Genomic DNA, 19,190 nt, shown 5'->3' on the forward strand with positions numbered 1-19,190 from the left:
AATAAACAAAAACAGGTCTCATACCTGTTTTACTGCTGCCTCAAAGGCTCTGAGTGGAAATAACGAAACAGCCCAAAATTCACATGCGATGGGTGTTGCATGAGAGCAGAAGGCATGCAGACAGCACATGCTTTGTTTGGAGGGATGGATCTTGATAAGCTAGAATTTCTCTCTTTTCAGATTAAGTTCCACCAATACATTTGATATTAAGCCTGCATTTTTCTTGAAGGGCAAAAACTCTGCCATCTTCAGCTCTCTGCCATGAGCCACACGTCAGTCTTTTCAGAGGCTGTCCCCTCTGTGGGGACTTTTTTAAGTCACGGGATACGAGTCATGAAATGCTATTTATCTTTTTTCCAGTACCTCGGCCTTATAAAACTAGTTTCATGATTTGGTAAGTTATGCCTGGAGTTGACCTTGTAGTTGTCTTCCCCTTGAGAAGGCTAATCACGAAGAGCAGTCTTTTCTTTTCAGCTGAGAGTTCTGGCTGAGTTGAAGATGATGCTCTGTTTTCCACAGTGAGCAAACCTGTGGAACACGGCTGCTTATTGGGGCTAGTCCATAAGAATAATAGGTAATAATAAATAACATGTTTTTCAGAGAAAAGACATTGTATTGTTAGTGTAGTGCATTTGGAAAAACATGAAAGTTCTAAAGCAGAAGTGTTTTTCAGTGAAATATTAATAAGTTAGGCAGTAACTCCTTGAAATTATAACATTTCAATGCATCTGTTCATTATTAGCAATATTAGCATTAGCAATAATTTTTTAGTACTAAAAGGTGAGACGTGCACCTCACTTACATAATTTTATCATTCTCTTTAACTTCACATTTGGAGCAGGAGAGTGAAAGAGCGTTATTTAATGATAGCAGTGATTATAGTTGGTCTTCTTGTCCAAGGTTAGTTTGATGTATACAGACTCACAGAAGACACCCCAGTAACAGTCACGACGTGGATTTGCACTTGAATTAGTAGAGAAATGTTTTTCCAGGTGACTGTGGTCAAATAAGAAGCTGTTCAGCTTTTTGTTTGTCCCCAGAAGCCCATCTAGAAGAAAGCCAGCTTTCCTCAGTTTGTAGTAAAAGTGACCCCAGTGAGGAGGACAGTGAAAAAGAAGTTAGAGGTGGGTTTTTTGTCCTCATAAATAGAAGTTGTTCTATATGATAAGTAACTGTATTGTAGGAAGGCATGGTTGAGCGTACTGCAGAGCTGCAGTGAGGGGAACGCACTTGAGATCCAAATTCTTCCTTGCAAGTCAGTTTGAGTCAAGACAGCCCTGTGCAATGTTTGTCTGATCTGACGAAGTGGAAAGCTCATAAAAACCTCCAGATAAAATTACTGAGGATTCTGTCAGGACGTATCTTACAAGGAGACTACAAAGGCAGATTGAATGAAAACAAGTACGAAAACTTGGATGTCTGTTTTTATTCTCAGATGGTTGTCTACCATCTGGACTGCTAAAGAAAACAGTAGGGATCTTGATGGTGTTATGAAAGGTCATGCTCAGAACATTGGTTGTGCTTCAGTAACATGTTTGTTGTGTTTTCTCAAGTCGTGTTAACCCGAGATCAGGTCACCCGGGACACAGTGTCTTCTGGTTACAATCTGTCCATGCTGCAGTAACCATGCAGATCACTGTGGCAGATATCTGTTTCTAAAATAATCTCACTCTTTCTGACATTAATCCAGCAGCTTTAAAACGAGTAGGTCGGTTTTTTTTGCTATTAAAAAGTTGTGAACATCTGTTACCATGTCAGCGCAGTGGCAGTAGACTTATAAGGATGGTTCAGAAGTGAGAGTCGATAGTGCTTACATGTGCCCATGCTGTGACTGGAAAACAAAGAATGATGTCCAGTGTCCAGTTGGGTTTTGAATATCCTCAAGAGCAGGGACACACAGCCTCCCCAGGCAGCGTGTTCCAGTGTTCTACCAGTCTCACAGTGCATTTCAACCTAAGAAAAAATGTTTGCAGTTTCTGTCTATGGCCTTTTCTCTGCTCACACCGACACTCTTGTGTTACAAACTTGAACACGTGGATAAGACTCCCTGAGCATTCATTCTCCACTGAGGACACGCACAGCCTCTCCTCGTATGAGAAATACTTTTGTTCCTCTGCCCCTTCATCATTTGTATGAGTCATTCCTGCTCTTGGTACAGTACATGTCCTTCTTGTCCTGAAGACCACAGGACTGGAGTGAAGTCCTCCAGATGAGGTTTTGACAAGGCTAAGCAAAGGCAGACTGACCTCTGTCAGTCTGATAACCATCTTTGTCAGTGGGATTTTTCTTTCAGGGTGAGAATCTTGTTTAAAACATGCTGTTATCAAACATAAAGTTGGAAGAACCTTTTGTTCTCAGTGTTTGCTTTCGATGGGAGTCACAGAGTACACATGGAAACATCCTGCAACCTTTGTTTGATGTCCTGTGAGTCAGGATGTTCCAACATGTCTATTAGACACAGTGTATGTGAATGCTATCAGGGCATCAGTGAAGCATTCTGGCAAAGCAGTAATTTGCTGCAGTCTTTACTAAGAGGCCCTCACCACAGCACAGAGAAACACAACAGTGGATTTCTGCCCAGGATTCTTGCTTGCTTCTTCCAGCCACCACCTAGCAATGAGCTGTTGTTATTTTGTTTAACTTGCTCCTCCAGCTCTCCTTTTTCACCATTAAACATAGTTCAACAGTGTAGCTCTTCACACCTGCATGCCAGTACTAAATCAGAACATGAGGTTTTCAGGACCATGAAACATCCTAGGCTGAAAGTGAAAGATGAAGCTGCACTCCACGTCAGGTACAACTCCATCACAGCGCGCATTAACAGGCTGCACGACGAACCAGCCGTGTGGCTTTTGTCCAGCCTCTGAGCGTTTCAGATCTGCAAGTCATCAGCTCTGGCCAGCTGTACTGCTTTATGGTGAGCGCAGTGCAGCTCCATGACGAGATCAGCTCTGTCACGCTACTGCACACAGAGGGACTTCTGTCACCAGCTCTGCTGTGAACTCTCAGGCTCGCTCGCTTTCCGAGCTGCTCAGGAGCTGCCTGTTCTCTTACAACTTGACCACGCTTTACTGCTGCTTCCAAAAGACTCGCAGAAATAAGACAAAAATTTGGTGCTACGGTGGACTTTGGCAGAGCAGGGCCTACCTCAGCTTTGTGGGAAGATCAGTCTGCACCCCTTAATGCTTCACCCCTTCAGAGGCATCTGCTGACAGCCTGCGCCCTGTGCTCTGAGCAGGGCCTTCGTAAGGCTGCCGTGACACGCAGCACGGCCAAGTGCTCTAGTGCTCCAGTTGCTTCAGCTTTCTTCTCATTTTCGTGCCGTTCCTCTGCTTTCTCATGTCACCTGGACCAGCTATTTCAGTCTTCCTTCAGAGGGATGCTGTCTGACGTGGCAGTGCTGTGGGAGCTGTTTGGAAGGTGATGGTTTGGTGTTGTTTTTCACACTGTTGAGCTGGTCAATAACAAAGGCAGTCATGAATGGTAAGAATGAAAACGCGATGAGATAAGCACTGTGGTCTCTTAACAAAAACCCAGATACATTTTCTGTTACTTAAAATACTCTTCTGTATTTTGTCCATAATTGTACACCTGTTCTAAACGCGCGTCGACGGAACAAAGAAGTTCAGGCTTGTAAGTTGTGATGAAAAAGCAATTAGCTGGGTTAAAAGCTGGTTTTGAATAGTTCCGTTGTATGATTCCTGTGCAGGTAGCTTTGTGATTTGAGGGGTGACTTATTGAAATACAATAATTGTTTTCATTCAGGTAAACAAACGTTAAAGATATTTGATGGGAGTGATGCAGTGAAACGCAATCAATTTCGACTGATTTCAGTTCCAAGGATTGCAAAAAATGAAGAAGTTGTGGTAAGATACCCAGTGAAGGTCTATACTGCAGTGCCATGAAGGAGCAAATAATTTATATATTGCAATATTCAAAGGCATAATATTGTACAAATGTAACTCAACAGCAAAATCTCTAAGCGGTGTAGAATATTGTAACGTAATTTGGTTTCTTCATGTAATTATTGTAAAACGTCTGTAGATATGGTCTAGATGTCTGTTGCATAATGAGTCCTACAGCATACACAGCAGAAAATCTCTTGTTAAGCAGTCTTTCTCCTTCCTGTTACAAAGTCTGATTTTACTAACGTGAGCTGGATGTATTCAGGATACATGTACAGTGTACGAGATAATCAGCTCCTTAGATCTCATTCCTCTTCTGTAGTTTGGAAGTCACTAGTTGTTTGAAGTTGATGCTGCATAGCCACCACCATTGCACTTTCAACACTGACATCTGTTGCTTGATGGTGAAAGTAGTGAATTATTGATGGCATAATGACCACTGTGCAGCTGTTTCAGTGTTCTTTATTGGGTGGAAAGATGACTGTGCTCAGCCATGTATTCTTGATTTATAGCTAAGCAGAGATCCCATGCTGTGCAGAGCATAGCCCAGGGGTTGTATGGGGAGTTGCACCGGTGAAGGATGAGGACTCCCAGGTCATAAAGCAATTGTCGTGGGAGTCTGTAGAATGCATTGCCCCAGAATTGCTGAAGGTTAAAGCTCATTGGAATTGTTATCTTGATAGTGTGCTTAAAGTGAGTGGGAGTTTTGAAAATCACTTTTAACATTCTACATCAATAGTCTCCTCGGAAAATTTCACAGCAGGTTGGAAGCACTTTTATTTAGGATTGCTACTTTTAAGCACATTTTGTCAGGCTGCTGCATATAATTCTAGATTAGATTACTGCCAGTTTTCCTAAAAGACTTACTGGGCTGTGTTCACTGCAGAGTGTGTGTGCAAAATGCAGTGTAACTTACCATCTTCCTTGTGGAGTAAATTTTGCCTGCACTGCACCTGCTTATTGGTGCTGAATTTTGCTTTTAAGCATGGAGTTTAAGTGACTGCCACTTGAGGAAAGTACTGTGCTCAGGTCGGTGCTTTCCACTGATTCCTTCCCTCTGGTAACTCAGTTTTTCTTTTGACTTCTCCCACAGAAATTTGTTTTCAAAACTTTGTTGTTGTTTTTCCCTATTGTTCTGTGCTTAAAACACGTTGTAATTCTGCAAGCAGGGTATTCATGAACATCAGTGGCGATATGAGTATTACTGTGCCATTTCATGGATATGATAATTTATCTTTCTGTGCTGTAGGAAGCTGCTTTGAGAGCATACTATATAAATGATGACCAGCAGGAGTATGAGCTGCAGACCTTTACGCAGCAGGCACTGCTGTCTGATGACATTATCAACAGGAATGATGCTGCAGAAGACAGCAACTTGGGCTTAGTATTCCGAGAATCTGTTCCCGAAGCCTGGATTATTAGAGCCAAACCAAAGGATGAGGAGGTGATCAGAATTTATCCTGCCTGGCTGTGGTGAGTGCTTATTACTCTGAAGTTGCCTTCCTTAGCTACGTTTGTCCTCTGTAGTTGCACAGCAAGTTTCAGTCATCGAGATCTCATTAGTGTAATAGACAGTGTCGTTTTTTCTTTTGTACCGAAGGATTCTCTTGCTTGCTTTTCTGAAAAAGAAGTATACACAGTATTCATTTCAGTGCATGAAAACCTGCTCGTGGGTTCTTTTAGATGCACAGAACACGTTATGTTCAGTTCTGTTGCTGTGCATTTCACCAAGGCGATGGAACTTTACCTTAAGTGCGTCTGCAAACAAATGAGGACAGATACACAGTGTTTGACAGCTTGATGTTCTTGTGTAAGAAGTGTTAATTACAAAGAATTTAGTACAACTTCTAATGTGAGAACAGGAGGAAAAATTAAAGGCAAAATGTCTGTTCCATTTACCTCTGACACTTTAAAGCATTTTAAAGTGTATTTACATTTACAAGTACATTTTAAGCATTTTAAGCATTTTTAGCAGCGAAGACTAGCTGATAACCTATTTATTAAAAGCAGTGAAATAAAATGTAAACATTTGCTCATTTTAATACTGCAACTACATTGCCAAACTTCACCTCGGACCTTCGTTTAGTTCTGTGTATAGGAACAGATTCATTTGCAGTGCTACAATTTTAAAGACTGGTTAAAGTGTGTGCATGTCTAATGTGGCTGATCCTGAATTTGACTAAAGAACATTTTCATTTAAAGCAAATCTCTAACTAATTCATAGCAAATTTGCCATTTAGTTAAAAGAAGGGTGTGCAATTAGGTGAAATTGTTGTCCTGAGAAGTGTAAGTATTGCTTTTTTCTTTCCAGGGAGGGAATGGCATACATTTCTCTTCGAGTAAATAAGAATAGCACTACACAGACTGTGATCAAAGAAGCTCTGCCATTACTTGGAAGGCAGGTAAATACGAGATAATAAACACATCTCTGTGTCACCTGGGTGACCTTCAGGTGGGCTGTACATGTTTTCCTCAGAGAAGGATTCTTATTGCTCCATTTGCTGTTAATGTTGATATTGTTAGTGCTTTCTAGGCAATCCTCTGTGGATCCTTCAGTCTTTCAGAGGTGGACCTAGTTGCTCTATGCTGAAAGTTAACGTCAATCTTTCCCAGTCAAACAAATCTACCTGTAACACAAGTTTTGATGTATGCAGTGCACTTTCTCTGACTGCATATGTCTTTAAATACTTAAAATACAGGTCTATATAAATACATTGCTTATCTTGCTGGGGAATTTCAGCAATCATTGCTGAAATTTGTGTTTGTCTCTGACTCTGTTGTGTTTGACAGTTGTGTTTGTCTCTGACTCTGCAAAGAATCACCTCAAGGCTGAATGGCCACAAGGCTTGCCATCTGCGTTCCTTCCAGCCTCGATGCAAAATGGTTGCGTGCATCTTGTATCCCTTGAAAGCACACGTTGTCCACACAATATGATCTCTTTTCAGCCTTCCTGTTTTACGGTTGGTGCCGAGACAGTACAGCTTTAGTGAAACATGTTGGTAGAACTTGTAAGTGTGCCAAAGCACTGTCAGTCTGAATCAAACACACAGCTGTGGAGACACGAATCTGTAGTGTGTGCATTGCATTCAGCAGTTTGTGAGCTCAGCAGCCATCAGCAGGCTTCCTCTGCTGCAGGGAACAGCCGTGCTCACAGAGGGCAACCATCATCTTCTGCATTCAGTTCCTCACAGGGCACTTTGAGGCATGCACATGGCTGGCTGTTGGGAGCTGGTGGTATAGTGGTAGACCTCTGTCTTTGTGTACATGCTGTGAAGTACGTGGCAGCACTTGTTTTGCATCACAGGATGATCCTAGGATTTGTTTGTAGTGGTTTTCTTCAGGTGTTGCAGACCCTCTAACAGAACTTGGAAATTCTTGTCTGAAACCTCTGGACAAAAGCATAAGTTGAACGAGATGGAATCAGAATCGTAGAATGGCCTGGGTTGAAAAGGACCACAATGATCATTCAGTTTCAACCCCTCTGCTGTGTGCAGACCAGGCTTCCCAGAGCCACATCCAGCCTGGCCTTGAATGGATGTGATAGCTAGGCTTGGAAAATGTCTCCAGATTTCTATATTTGGGAAGCTAGTTTGCAGTTGTGAGAGACTTAGTTCTCTGGAGCACTTGCAGTTTTCTCTGATGCTGTTGGTTCTCTGTTGTCTATATGAAAGTACATACAGGGAAAGACTTTTTAATATCCAGAATTTGCATGCACTGAAGATCCTCTCCAAAGAGCTGTCATCAAATTTCAGGCAAATCAGGAGTAATAGGTGAGACTTTTAATATCTTAGTCCACGGCATGCAAGCTAAGTTCATTCATCCTCTGAGTCTCCAATACTAAAATGGAGATTGGCTCAGTCCTGAGTGTCGTGTGTTTCCAGGGCACAGTAACCCTAGCAGATGATTGAACTTCTGGCCTTTGTTCTCTAACTGTGAGGCAGTCAGGTGTTCCCTGCAGTGCTGGCAGTACAGTTTGGAGGAGAGACGTGTCACGTAAGAAGAGATTCTTTCCATCAGTGCCGATGGAGTGCTGCAAGAGATGAAGGCTGAGGAGCCTGCTTTTGCCAAGCCTGGTGCCTGGCTGATCTTCTCAAAGAGCAGGTTCATTCCTTGTCCTGCACGCTTGCTCTGGACATACACTGTGGATATAGTCTAGCAGGGCTGCTGGTCGCTGAGCCAGTAGTGTTAGCAGTGCCTTGTGGGTGTTCTTTCTCTATAGGGCTGTTAGAATGCCCGTGTAGTCAAGAACACAGCGGCTTGACAGCGTGTACGAGAGACTGCTGAATCAGAAGGACTATCTTAGGGATGGTTTTAATTGAGATTGATCTTAGAATGTTTAATTTTCCATTCTTTGTGTGCGCTGTGGATAACATAATGTGTAAGTACCAAGCAAAACTGTATCGTGTTTGGAAACTGTTTTTGTATTTTTTGTGTGCTCCATCTTTTGGCAGACAGGGTGCCTCCAGAATTTCAAGCTGGTTGAAGTGCTGATGGGCAGTAAGCAAGGTAAGTGAAGGAGCACTGACCAAAGGCACATCTGTAAGTGATCTTGAAGCACTTATTTTAACACAGTCACAGTTAGTTAATTTTTTTAAATACCTGCCGTCATAAATGAAATTTCACCATCACGTTGGAATGCTTGTTTGGAAGTGATGGTGATTATTTTCAGTCATGCATGTCCTGTGGGCATACAGTTCCCTCCTGTTTCTCCATCATCACGCAGAGATTAATTACTAGCTTCTGATGGATGTTAATATTTTGAACTTTGTCTTGGGAAGCTAACTTTAACTGACATAAATGTCCTAACTGCAGTTATATAGGAAAGATTATGTGTAACATTTATTTTGCTCCCTTCCTTCTCTTTTGTCTTGGCGCTTGCCCTCAGATGAGACCAAATTCAAGTCCTGAAGTAGTTCAAAGGACACTTTTTTTTGAGGTTCTTTTGGTCAGTCCAAGGAGTATCTGTGTGCCTTGTGAAATACTGAAATGCAGTATAAGCATTGCTCAACAAGCTTGTGAACCTGCAGATATTATGCAGATTTGCACCTGTTTGTGCTGCATTCCTTTATTTGTAAGGTGTCACGGAGAGAGATATAAAGCCAGTGAAGTGTATAAAGAAGTAACTAAATAATAAAGCAATGGCGTGCCAATGAAGAGTCCAGCAGTGTGCCCTCACAGCCCAGAAAGCCAGCCATACCCTGGGCTGCATCAAAAGAAGTGTGGCAAGCAGGGCGAGGGAGGAGATCCTGACCCTCTGCTTTGCATTGGTGAGAGCTCACCTGGAGCACTGCATGGGGAGTCCTCAGAACAGGGGAGATACAAACCTGCTGGAGCACGTCCAGAGGAGGGCCACAGAAACGACCCACGGAATGGAACAGCTCCTCTCTGAGGGCAGACTGAGAGCTGGGGCTGTGCAGCATGGAGAAATAAAGGCAGTGAGGTGACCCGAGAGCAGCCCGTCAGTATCTAAAGGGGAGCTACAGGAAAGAAGGGAACAGACTCTTTAGAAGGGTCTGCGGTGATAGGACAGGGGGAAATGGTTTCAAGCTAAAGCAGATTTACCTTGGGTGTAAGGAAGAAGCTTTTTCCAGTAAGGGTGGTGAAGCACTGGCACAGGTTGCCCAGAGGTGTAGTGAATGCCCATAACTGGAGACATTCAAAGTCAGGCTGGATGGGGCTCTGAGCACCTGATTGAGCTGTGGATGTACACTGCAGGGGAGTTGGACGGGGGGGCCTTTAAAAGTCTTCTTCAACTCTAAGGATTCTGTGATTGTAAGTGGTGTAAAGATATTCTGCCTGTCCCCGAATAAATATCACTGTGATTCAAGTACTGAACTACAGCTTCACCTTCTTTTTTTTATTAGCTTTTTCAGTTAATTCAGTTCTACAAAGTTATTGTAGCCTTGTGAATCTTGGTTAGTTTCCGGTGCTCTGTTTTAAATCATATCATCATCATCATCAGCTTATCTGAGGACCACCTATGATTTGGTGATACAGCTTTGCTTCAGTTGGAAGTTGTTGAAATTGTTCTAATGTTTCAGTAGAGTATGGAAGTTGGTTGTTCTCAGGAATTGTTGGCTAGTTGTCAGGAAATGTAGTTTTAAAGTCTTCCAGTGTCTAGCAGTTGGCTTCGTAACAGAGGATTGCTTGTCTTTTGCATGTCTTCAGAGACAAAGGTGTCTAAGCTGTGAACAAATTCAGTACCTTCATGGTTTGTCTCTGGACAAGAGTGGCTCAGGTCTGCATATTCCTTGATGTTAGGTGTACGCCATGTTCTGAATGCTCCCTCAAATTTTGGTGATGTATTTGTGTGTTTAAATTGAGCCTGATGTTAACATGACCAGTGTTCTTTCTGTCTCTAGTTCAGCGCATGGTGTTGGACAATCAGGAGCTGATTCTACACAGACTCGAAGACATAAGAAAGGTATATCTGAAAGAGAAGAAAAATCCCTCTTTTATAGCAACTGGGGTGTCCCCTTTCTTACAGAAGAAAAATAGTGCTGAGTTACTGTCCCACATGGCTCATCTGTAGAGAAGCCAAACGCTTGGACTGAAGTTTGTTGCTGTTTATGATCCATCCGTAGAGGCTGTGTCACTAAGCACAGAAGAATCTGGAATTTTGTTGCCTGCTCACAAAATTTCATGTCATTCGTATGTATATATTTTTTACTTTGGCAGATTTCAGTACGCCAGATGAATCAAACAAGGTTTTACATAGTGGAGAACAGTAAAGCTGCTGTACAAGTAAATATGTTTGTTGGTGGGCTCCCACCTCTGCTTTCCCCTGAAGAGTACATGAATATTCTCAAGGATGAATTAGCTATCAAAAGTAAGTAAACAGCTGTGATCTGAGATCTGCTCCCCGTTATACACAAAGCTTTTTTGTGAAGTAGTGTCTGTTGCTCCTTACTGTTTTTCTTTGTACCTTGTGATTCTGTTACAAAAAACCTGTCTGCCAGCTACCCTGAAGGGAGCTTTTTACTTATATTAGCATGCTGATGGCTGCACAAAAGATCTGACAGCTCATTATTCAAAGGATGATTGCTACATGACTTGAGTTATATGTGACTGTACCAGGTTTTTTTTTAGTGAAAATACCATTTTTTAGAAGTTGACCAAATATACCTTACACTTTGCAAATTATAGCAGTGCAGTTTAATTCTTCATGCGTAAATGTTCCTTAGCAGTATTGACTGATTTTTTTGCATGAGCTGTCCTCCATATTCTCCATGCCCTTTGTCCCTGGTGACAGAGAAACGTGAGCTCTGTGTGTGCACGTACAGGCGAGCACCCAGTGAAAAGAATCTGTTTTCCCTTTTCAAAGCAGTGCAATTAATTTTGCTCTGTCAACCACGCATTCTGTAAACAGTATCAGGAAAATATCAAGCTTCTTGTTTCAGGAAAAGAAGCGTTTTTCCCAATTTTTTATGTAACTTCAGGAGGAATTAAACTAAATGCCTGGGATAATACATACCCATCTTTTATGAAAATCAGTTTAGCTTTTCTAAGTAGCAAAGTAAACTTAGCAGAGGGAAAGTGTTAGCTGGAGATTCCCTACGTATTTGTATAACTTTTAGTATTTATTTATATTGTATTTGTGTAACTTTTAAAAATATTTTAAATATTTACTCTAAATGTACCCGAGGTTTTATGTGTTTATATTTTTGCCCTTTGCAGCAAACGTAGTATCTCTGAGTCATGTTTATCAAGCACAAGGTAAGCATTAAGATTTTAAGTATTGCAAACAAAGTCTGTTTTCAAAACTGCAGCCTTACAGTAGAGGCTTCAAGCTCCGAGTACTTCACTCATGCTTCATAAGCAAAAAGCCCTACAGATGAAATCTAACACATTATATTTATGAAGAGCAGGGGATGAGTGTTACCTTATTAATAAAAGGTTAGCTTCATGCCACCTGCACCAGAAAGCGGTAATAATCTCTCATAACAATGAGGTTGGAGGTCCCACTTGAGCTGAGCAGTGCTCCTAAAGCACTTCTGAGGGCTTTCTCCCCGTTCTGTCTTTGCAGCACTAAAATTGGTGCTGCTCTTTAGCTGGGTGGGTCAGTTTGACACAGATCACAGCTCAGCATAATACTGAACTGGGATCCAGTGGCTGGAAATCTGAAGAGAATCAGCAGTTCTTCCTTGGAGCAGGCTTCTCTGAGCTGCTGCTTTGCTTTTGCTGTACGGATGTAACCTGGCTGAGGAGTGGCAGGGCTGCTGAGAGCTGCTGAAGCGCTGCCTCTGCGCAGCATTACTGCAGCAGTCAGCTGTGGGTCAGCATCTGGGGCAGCTCACAAAGAAAAGCGTGCAGTTTCTTTCCTGAGCTTTCAGGCCTTGGTGTCCGTGTGCTCTGGGAGGCTTACCTTCCACATAACTGCTCACTGGATCTTCCTGTGGCGTGGTTTTGAAGGCTGGCTTCTGCTTCCTTTGCTATCTCCACATAGTTAGTAAATACTGACTTCTCATTAGGAAGAGCATAAAGCTTTCATCTGTGTCTTCTCTTCATATCTGTGAATAGAGAATAGTTTTATCTGTAATAGAGCCCATCTCACTGCTCCATTTAGCCAAGTCTACCTGCCTGCATGTGTTTTTCTTTCTGATGTTACTGCCAGTGTGTATTCTATTGCTGTAAAAATGGTGAGTTTTTTTCACTTTCTGAATATTTTTGTTTCTGATGCTTTCTAACTCTCATTTTTTGGTTGTCATAGCAGCCAATTTTGTTGCTAGCTTGCATTTCATATGCAGTCCATTATGTCTTTGATTTTGTCCTGCCATGTCTTTAAAGCCCGACCCCCTCACTGAGTATCTTACTTTGAACTAACTTCCCAGTATTTTATTTTCATTTGCTTCTCTTTGTCCAGTGGAAGTTCTAACTTTAAAGCCTTAAAATGATTCTCAGATAAGATCTTGGCTTCTGATAATTCCTGCTGATATCTTGTCAGCGAATGGTACTGCCATATTTTTTAAAAAGGACAGAAAAGGAAATCTGATGGTTTTGTCACTTCCACAGCTTGAAAGCAGGCTGTTAAGTAATGCAGTGTATGGAAATGGGTGCTACTTTTAAATCCCAGGGGAGGTCTTCAAATGTGTATCAGTTCTGTGTTGAAATTCTTCATGTCCTCAAACTGCTGCTTGCTAAAAATCTGGCATGTGTTTGGAGATAGGAAGGAAAGCTTCAAAAACAAAACAGAAAGCCCATCTCAATGGTAATAACAACCAGAAATGTTATAGAGTAACTTGTACTGAAAAATATCCTGGGTAAACATTTGCTGTGATTCAACACTGTTGATTGTCTAATAATAAGAAATACAAAAAAACCAAACATGTCTTTACAGGAGCTGTTGTACTCGAAATTTCATGTTTTTCTGAAGCTGAAAGAATATATATGCTAGTTAAGGATACAACTGTCAATGACAAGCCTCTGAATGCTGTGGTGATTCCAGAAGTTATGGTAAGAGATGTCAGAACTTACAACTCGTGTCTCAAACTAAAAATGCTGCCTTCACAATTCCTTTCTCAGGAAGTGAGCAAAAGTGTTTGCTTTTCAGGGGAGGACCTGAGTTAAGTAGTGGGATGTGGAATAATACTGAGCGTTTGCACTTTGTGCATCTGATGTGTGTGTTACTTAAGTCACTTGTCCTGCTATTGAACTGTGAAGAGCTGTGAGCACAAGTACAGAAACTGTAAAGGGCAGAAAAACAGAATTTTCGTTTTTCTCGTATTTATTTCTAAGATCAAAAAGGCTGGAATAGTTTTAGCTTAATTCTGTAGCAGTTTAAAAAAAAAACCCTCTTTCCAAAAGAAAATTTGCACCTCATGCAGAGATTAGACTTTGTGCAAGAGTCCTTCCATAGATTCACATTTGATTTCCATATGTTTCTGTGTTTACGGCTCACTTTCCTGTGAGTCCCGTGGTTTCCTAATAGGCTTTGTATTAATGAAGCAGATTCAGGATAGAGAGAGGGAAATGGTTCACTGAGCAAAGTCATTTTGAACTCAGGTAACATAGGTTCTGTCCAGAAGTCAGTGTAGCCCTAATTGCTTTCTGCTGAGCATCTTGCAGTTTCTGTCTTTCTGGAGTTGTACTATGGCAAAAGAACTGAAAGTCTTATTTTGCCTTGTTTAAAACTTCACAGAAGGATGAAAACTTCACAGCAGTGGGAACTGACATAGCTTCAGGTGGGAGGATCTCAAGTGCAATAGCAATAGCAAGGCTGGTAGCTGCATGCTTACATGCCTACTATATTACGACTCCTGTGCTTGTCAGAGTTTTCTGGTGGCTAGTGTTTTTATTTAAGTAAATGCTAGTGGCAGTGCTTACATTTAGCTGGCAATATGACGTACTACCCCTCCTCCAAAAGAAGAGTGATAATGTGGGTGATTATGTGGGTGTTATGTTTTGTGAGATAGTTAGAAACAAATCTTACTTCTAAGTAGGTTTCAACTCTTCTTGTTACCGGGAGCAGAACAAAAAGAGCGAAGCACAGAGACGAGCCTACATGCGGTGTACAGTGTGTGAAGTTGAATTTATCTACTCTGTTGATTGTGTGTCTGGACTCCTGACATCAGATATGTCGAACTGAAAACATGGATAATGCTATCATTTACCTGATACAAGTTATTTCTAAGAAAATCTGTTTGAGGGGACTGAGTGGATGAATTTCTGATATGGAAGGAGAGAAGGGCTGTATGTGTACACGTACAATTTCTTTCTATTTGAGCACATCCTTTTTATGCATACCTCACTCCTAAAGTAATGCCTGCTATTTATTTTCATGGCTTCTACAACTAGATACAAAGAGCACATCAACACTATTTGATAGAGAAAATTCTCAGACACAAAACACTGTTTTTCATCATAGTCACCATCATTAGCTGTTCATTTTTGCCAGTGATGAACCGGAGCCTGAATGCTGTGCTCATAAAAATCTGCACCAGTGGAGCTGACCCTCCCTTCTTCAATTCCATAGCTGCTGTGACAGTGTTCTTGCTAGGAGGATGTTGCCCATACAAACCATATTTGCATCAGCCCAAACAGATGGAAGTCAGAAGTTGCCAAATCCAGACGATGCAGTGGGTAGCAGGACAGTCCCACCATGGTTGGCAATGTACCTCACACTGCTGTGGGGCCTGGTATTAGACTGTTGCAAGAGAAAAACTGTATTTTTCTGCAGCTTGACTCTGGAAGTTCAACCCTTCATCTCAGTCAGATCAGCCCTTTGCTATCCCAAACACATCACACATCACTTTACCTGCTGAGGGCTCCAGCTGAAGCTTTCTCTCTGATGGGGCATTCATGTGTCACCACTCTGTGGACTGCTGTTTTGGCTCTGGCTCTTGTAGGTGACACCAGTTGTTGTCACTGATAAAGGAGTGATCTAGGAAAATGTCACTTTCAACTTGCATTCATTCAATGGGTTGTGACAGACTTGCATACGATGTTCCTTCTGTTCCTCTGTGAGCACTGTGGGACTCACCTGCCAAAAACTCTGGGATACTACTCATGCTGCCACACTGCTGCTCAGCTTTTTGCACAGTTCCATGGTCGTAAACCACCAGTTTGCTTGGATGAGCTAATTGAGTTGCTATTCATTTCATGGGATGAGTTGTGCATAGCTGTCCAGAATATGGCTTGTTTTCCACATCACCGTTCCCTTCTGCTGATATCTGTCACGATAACAAAATTTAGAGGGAATGTGTAACCTCTGCTGCCATACCACTAACATCTGCCTCTGTCGTGGGCCAAAGTAATAAAATCGGAAGCATTACTTTTGGAGCACTCATGCTTTGTCATCTCACTAAAAATGAGCCAAGAGTAAAGATGATTAACATTTCAAGTGCCATCCGTTTGTGCTTAGGCCACGCAGCTGTTGCTGTTTGCTAATTAGCCGGGGCAAACTGAAGAGTGGTTGTCGATCCTGCTGTGATAGCAGTTGGACTGGATGAGCAGCTGAGGTCCTTTCCAGCTTACTATTCTGTAACACTGCCAGGCCCTGTTTGTATTGTATGTATGCAATCATTTAAATGCAGCAACAGGAAATACCTTCACGAGAATTGGGTAATAGGATGTATGCTCTGTCGTTCATCTTGTGAATGAGGTACCAAGAAACTGGGGATGAAGTTCTGATCTGTAGTCTTAGAAGGAGAATTGGTAGTAAATGAAAGGCCACAGTGTTTTCGTTACTCAGTGATTTTTCCAAATTACAACTTCAGATGAAGGAAACAGAAGAAGCCATCTTAAAATGCAACGAAAACACAAAAGTAAAGGAGCATTTGAGCATCTGCTCTGTGCTTTGCTGGTCTGTGATATCCCCAGTGCACGCTGTACTCGCACTGGTTTTGGTGCACCTACTAAAGAGCCAGCCCAGATCTTCCATGGTATTGTCACATCTGCCAGCAGCTGTTGATCACAACTGGCCACAGTCCTGCAAGGAGTTACTTCCCACATTCTGGTTTCCTCCAAGATAAGGAGCAGCTGGTGGAGGTGCTGCAGTGCGGCACAGCTGCTGCCCCGATGGCACCGACACCTTGCTTAGGGCTGTAGATTCAAGCCCTCCTTCCTGGAGGAATGGAAGCAGGAGTCCTTGCATGTGGGGGGTGCTGCGGGCAGTCTTATTGCAGAAGTTTGGTTTTTGCATTGCTGAGTGACCTCTGTAGCTCCTGGAAGCAGCTTGGAAGATAGGCCTTGATCTGACTGGCCTGGGGTGCAGAACGCCTTGTTCCCTGCTGTGGTTGATAGGACTGCACGGTATGTGCAGCACAGAGGGGATTAGCACGACTAGTAGGTATCTTGCTGAGCCCGGAGCTGCGCGGTGCAGATCCTGGCAAGTCGAGCAGTGTGCAGTGCCTTGCAGAGTGCCTCAGTCACACGCCGTCTGCTGGCGGCCTCTGAGAAACACGCGGTGAATTCCCTGTTGAGTGCCTGCCCGCACACAGCTCCTCTGCAGGCGCTGCGCCTCCAGCACAGCGAGGAAGGGGCTCCTCAGCATCAGTCACACGTCCCAGCTCGGAGCATCCCGCACCGCTTTGCGCGGAGCGGAGCGCAGCTCTCCATGGGACCTGTGCCTTTCAGGCGTTGCTGCGGCGGCTCTGATCTTCTGTGCAAGCCTGGAATTTGTTCTGGGGCTCTTAACCTACAGAAAAGCTGTTTTCTTACAGGTTGGTCCTTCAGAGGGATTTAGCAGCTCCTCTTAGCCCTTCAACCACAAGCAGTGGTGAGAAGCAAGTTAAACATAAGGGTGACGCTTGAGAAGGCTTCTGCCCTTCCTAGGATACTTTGTTCAGTCTGCATCGCCGCTTTCAGCCCAGAATGGTTGTAACTGGGGATTTACGCTGGAAGATACTGGAAGGAGGCTGTGTTTGTGTGGCAGGGCTCTTCAGTGTATGCTGCATGCAGGCACCCTGTTTGCTCCAGGCGCTCTTTGCTGCTGCTTGTGACTTTCAGCAGCAGTCGGCATAGATGTTGCCCTTTGTTTTTTCTTGTACAGTACTGACACTTGGAAACTATGGAATTTAGATGGCAGGTTTGTGGAAACTGTAAATACGTATTTGCAATGTTATGGGGCTTGAGTAAGGTCTCGTATGACTTTCCAAAACACAGCTGTGCTTTTGAATGTGTTGGGATTCACCACGTCTCAGAAATCAGCACAGTTCCCCAAGGTTCTTTGTGAGTGGTTGTAGCTGCTTGCTTTTAGACCCAGTGTGTGGATTCTGTCTGTAAAAGCAAGCAGTACAAGACATGTGCTTACGGTATCTCTTCTAATCCACAACCAGGATTTTTAAAAATTACTTTCTTGAGAAAGAGAAGGTAATCAAGTGCTCTTATCCATCTTCTAGCAAGGTGTTGGGTGTAAGTTTTGGGCTGGTTTCTGTTCTCTGATTCTTTCACTGTAAAAGTTTTTGTTTACTTTGCAGCTGAGTATTATTTCATTTTTTCCTCCTTATTCCTCCCACCCATCCATTTGTTACACACCACGAGTGTCTGGATCGTGGACCACAGCAGAGGGTCCAGACAGCCTGTTCAGCAAGCTGAAAAGACTGGAGGTGAAATTTTCAAATTTAGGAAGTAAAAAAGGTTTGAAGAGAGGAAAACAACTTTTCCATTCAGCAGCACTCTGCCTTTCCTTGCTGGCAGAATTCAGGGGAGTCTTCACAGTGGAACGTGGCTGATAGAGCCACGAAAAGGGCTTGACTGAAAAGCCAACCTCTGCTTACTGTTTGTATAATACCTGTGGTGGCTTGAGGGGAGGAAATCCACTCCTCTTCTTGGATGTGAGCATCCTTGAGCTGCTGACCTTGCCATGCAAGAAGTGCTTCCTTTTTGCAGCAGTGGCACACAGTGTTTTGTTTAGATTTCCTTTACTGGCTACAAGGGTCCCTTCCGTATACTTAGCAGGCGTAAATGTATTACAGTTTTTGTTCACTGGGCTTTGGTGAGTGCCTTTCCTTTCCAGTGGAGCCTGAACATGCAGGTGAGGCCCATTTGGACTCATTGTTCTTCACAGTACGGGTGAGGGTGGTTGTCTCACCACTCTTGTTCCACCAGCAGCTCAAAAATGTTCTGGGCTCTCCTGACTCTCTGCTCCCACAGAACAGTTATGTCTGAGACCAAGAATGTCTCTTTTTGGCCAAAAATAAAGCAAGAGGAAGGAGGGGGGGAAGAGAAGAAAGGTGTTTCACCTCTGTCAGCCTTCTCACTTGCTTGGCATTACACTTCTGCTGTGTTTTCTCTTTGTGCCTAGCAGTCACAGTTGATGGCAGAGGATGCTTCTCATGCAAGCAAGGATGCAGAGGAGACAGATTTTTATGCAGCTTCAGTATCTTAACGCATCTGGCAGAGGGTTAGTGCCTGGCTCCTCCACAAAAGCACCATTTGAGGAAATTTCTTAAGTCAATATTCAAACCCCAGAATACTGTTTGCTTTCCAGTGTCTGAGCTGGCTCACATGCAGCAGTAACATGGCTATTTCAGCAGTGGATGCCAGTTTCCTTCCCCACCTTTACTTGGTAAAGTGGACTCATTTCTGCAGCTTGAGGTTCAGTTCACAGTCCTGGTAGTTAGCATGGACAGTTAGCACACTGTCTATGTGCTTTCTCCTCCCTCTGTTGCAGTTCAGATCTCTTCACATGTCTGCAAGCTGTCATCATGCTGCTTCTTCATTGCCCCTTGAATCATTCATGTCTAAATTGAGTTCTCTTTACCGTTGTTGTTTTTTCCCGGAACCGTCATGTCAGCTGTGTGCCAAATTAGTGTTCCCTGAATGCTGTCCAGTTTGTAAATACAA

At 43.0% G+C, this 19,190-nt stretch overlaps 1 protein-coding gene across 1 annotated transcript in view; it reads left to right on the forward strand.

The window, feature by feature from the left end:
* The window catches only part of DGKQ (diacylglycerol kinase theta), a 61,687-nt gene that overhangs the window by 22,594 nt on the left and 19,903 nt on the right, over positions 1–19,190 (forward strand). The window contains exons 7-14 of the mRNA XM_042882881.1: positions 3,766–3,866; positions 5,155–5,378; positions 6,217–6,307; positions 8,357–8,411; positions 10,268–10,329; positions 10,584–10,734; positions 11,583–11,621; positions 13,243–13,358. Of these exons, the coding sequence (XP_042738815.1) occupies positions 3,766–3,866; positions 5,155–5,378; positions 6,217–6,307; positions 8,357–8,411; positions 10,268–10,329; positions 10,584–10,734; positions 11,583–11,621; positions 13,243–13,358 (839 nt within the window). The remainder of the gene's footprint in view (positions 1–3,765; positions 3,867–5,154; positions 5,379–6,216; positions 6,308–8,356; positions 8,412–10,267; positions 10,330–10,583; positions 10,735–11,582; positions 11,622–13,242; positions 13,359–19,190) is intronic.

The sequence above is a fragment of the Lagopus leucura genome, unplaced genomic scaffold (assembly GCF_019238085.1).
Source record: "Lagopus leucura isolate 7727_CA_CO unplaced genomic scaffold, USGS_WTPT01 Super-Scaffold_100036, whole genome shotgun sequence".
Taxonomy (NCBI): domain Eukaryota; kingdom Metazoa; phylum Chordata; class Aves; order Galliformes; family Phasianidae; genus Lagopus; species Lagopus leucura.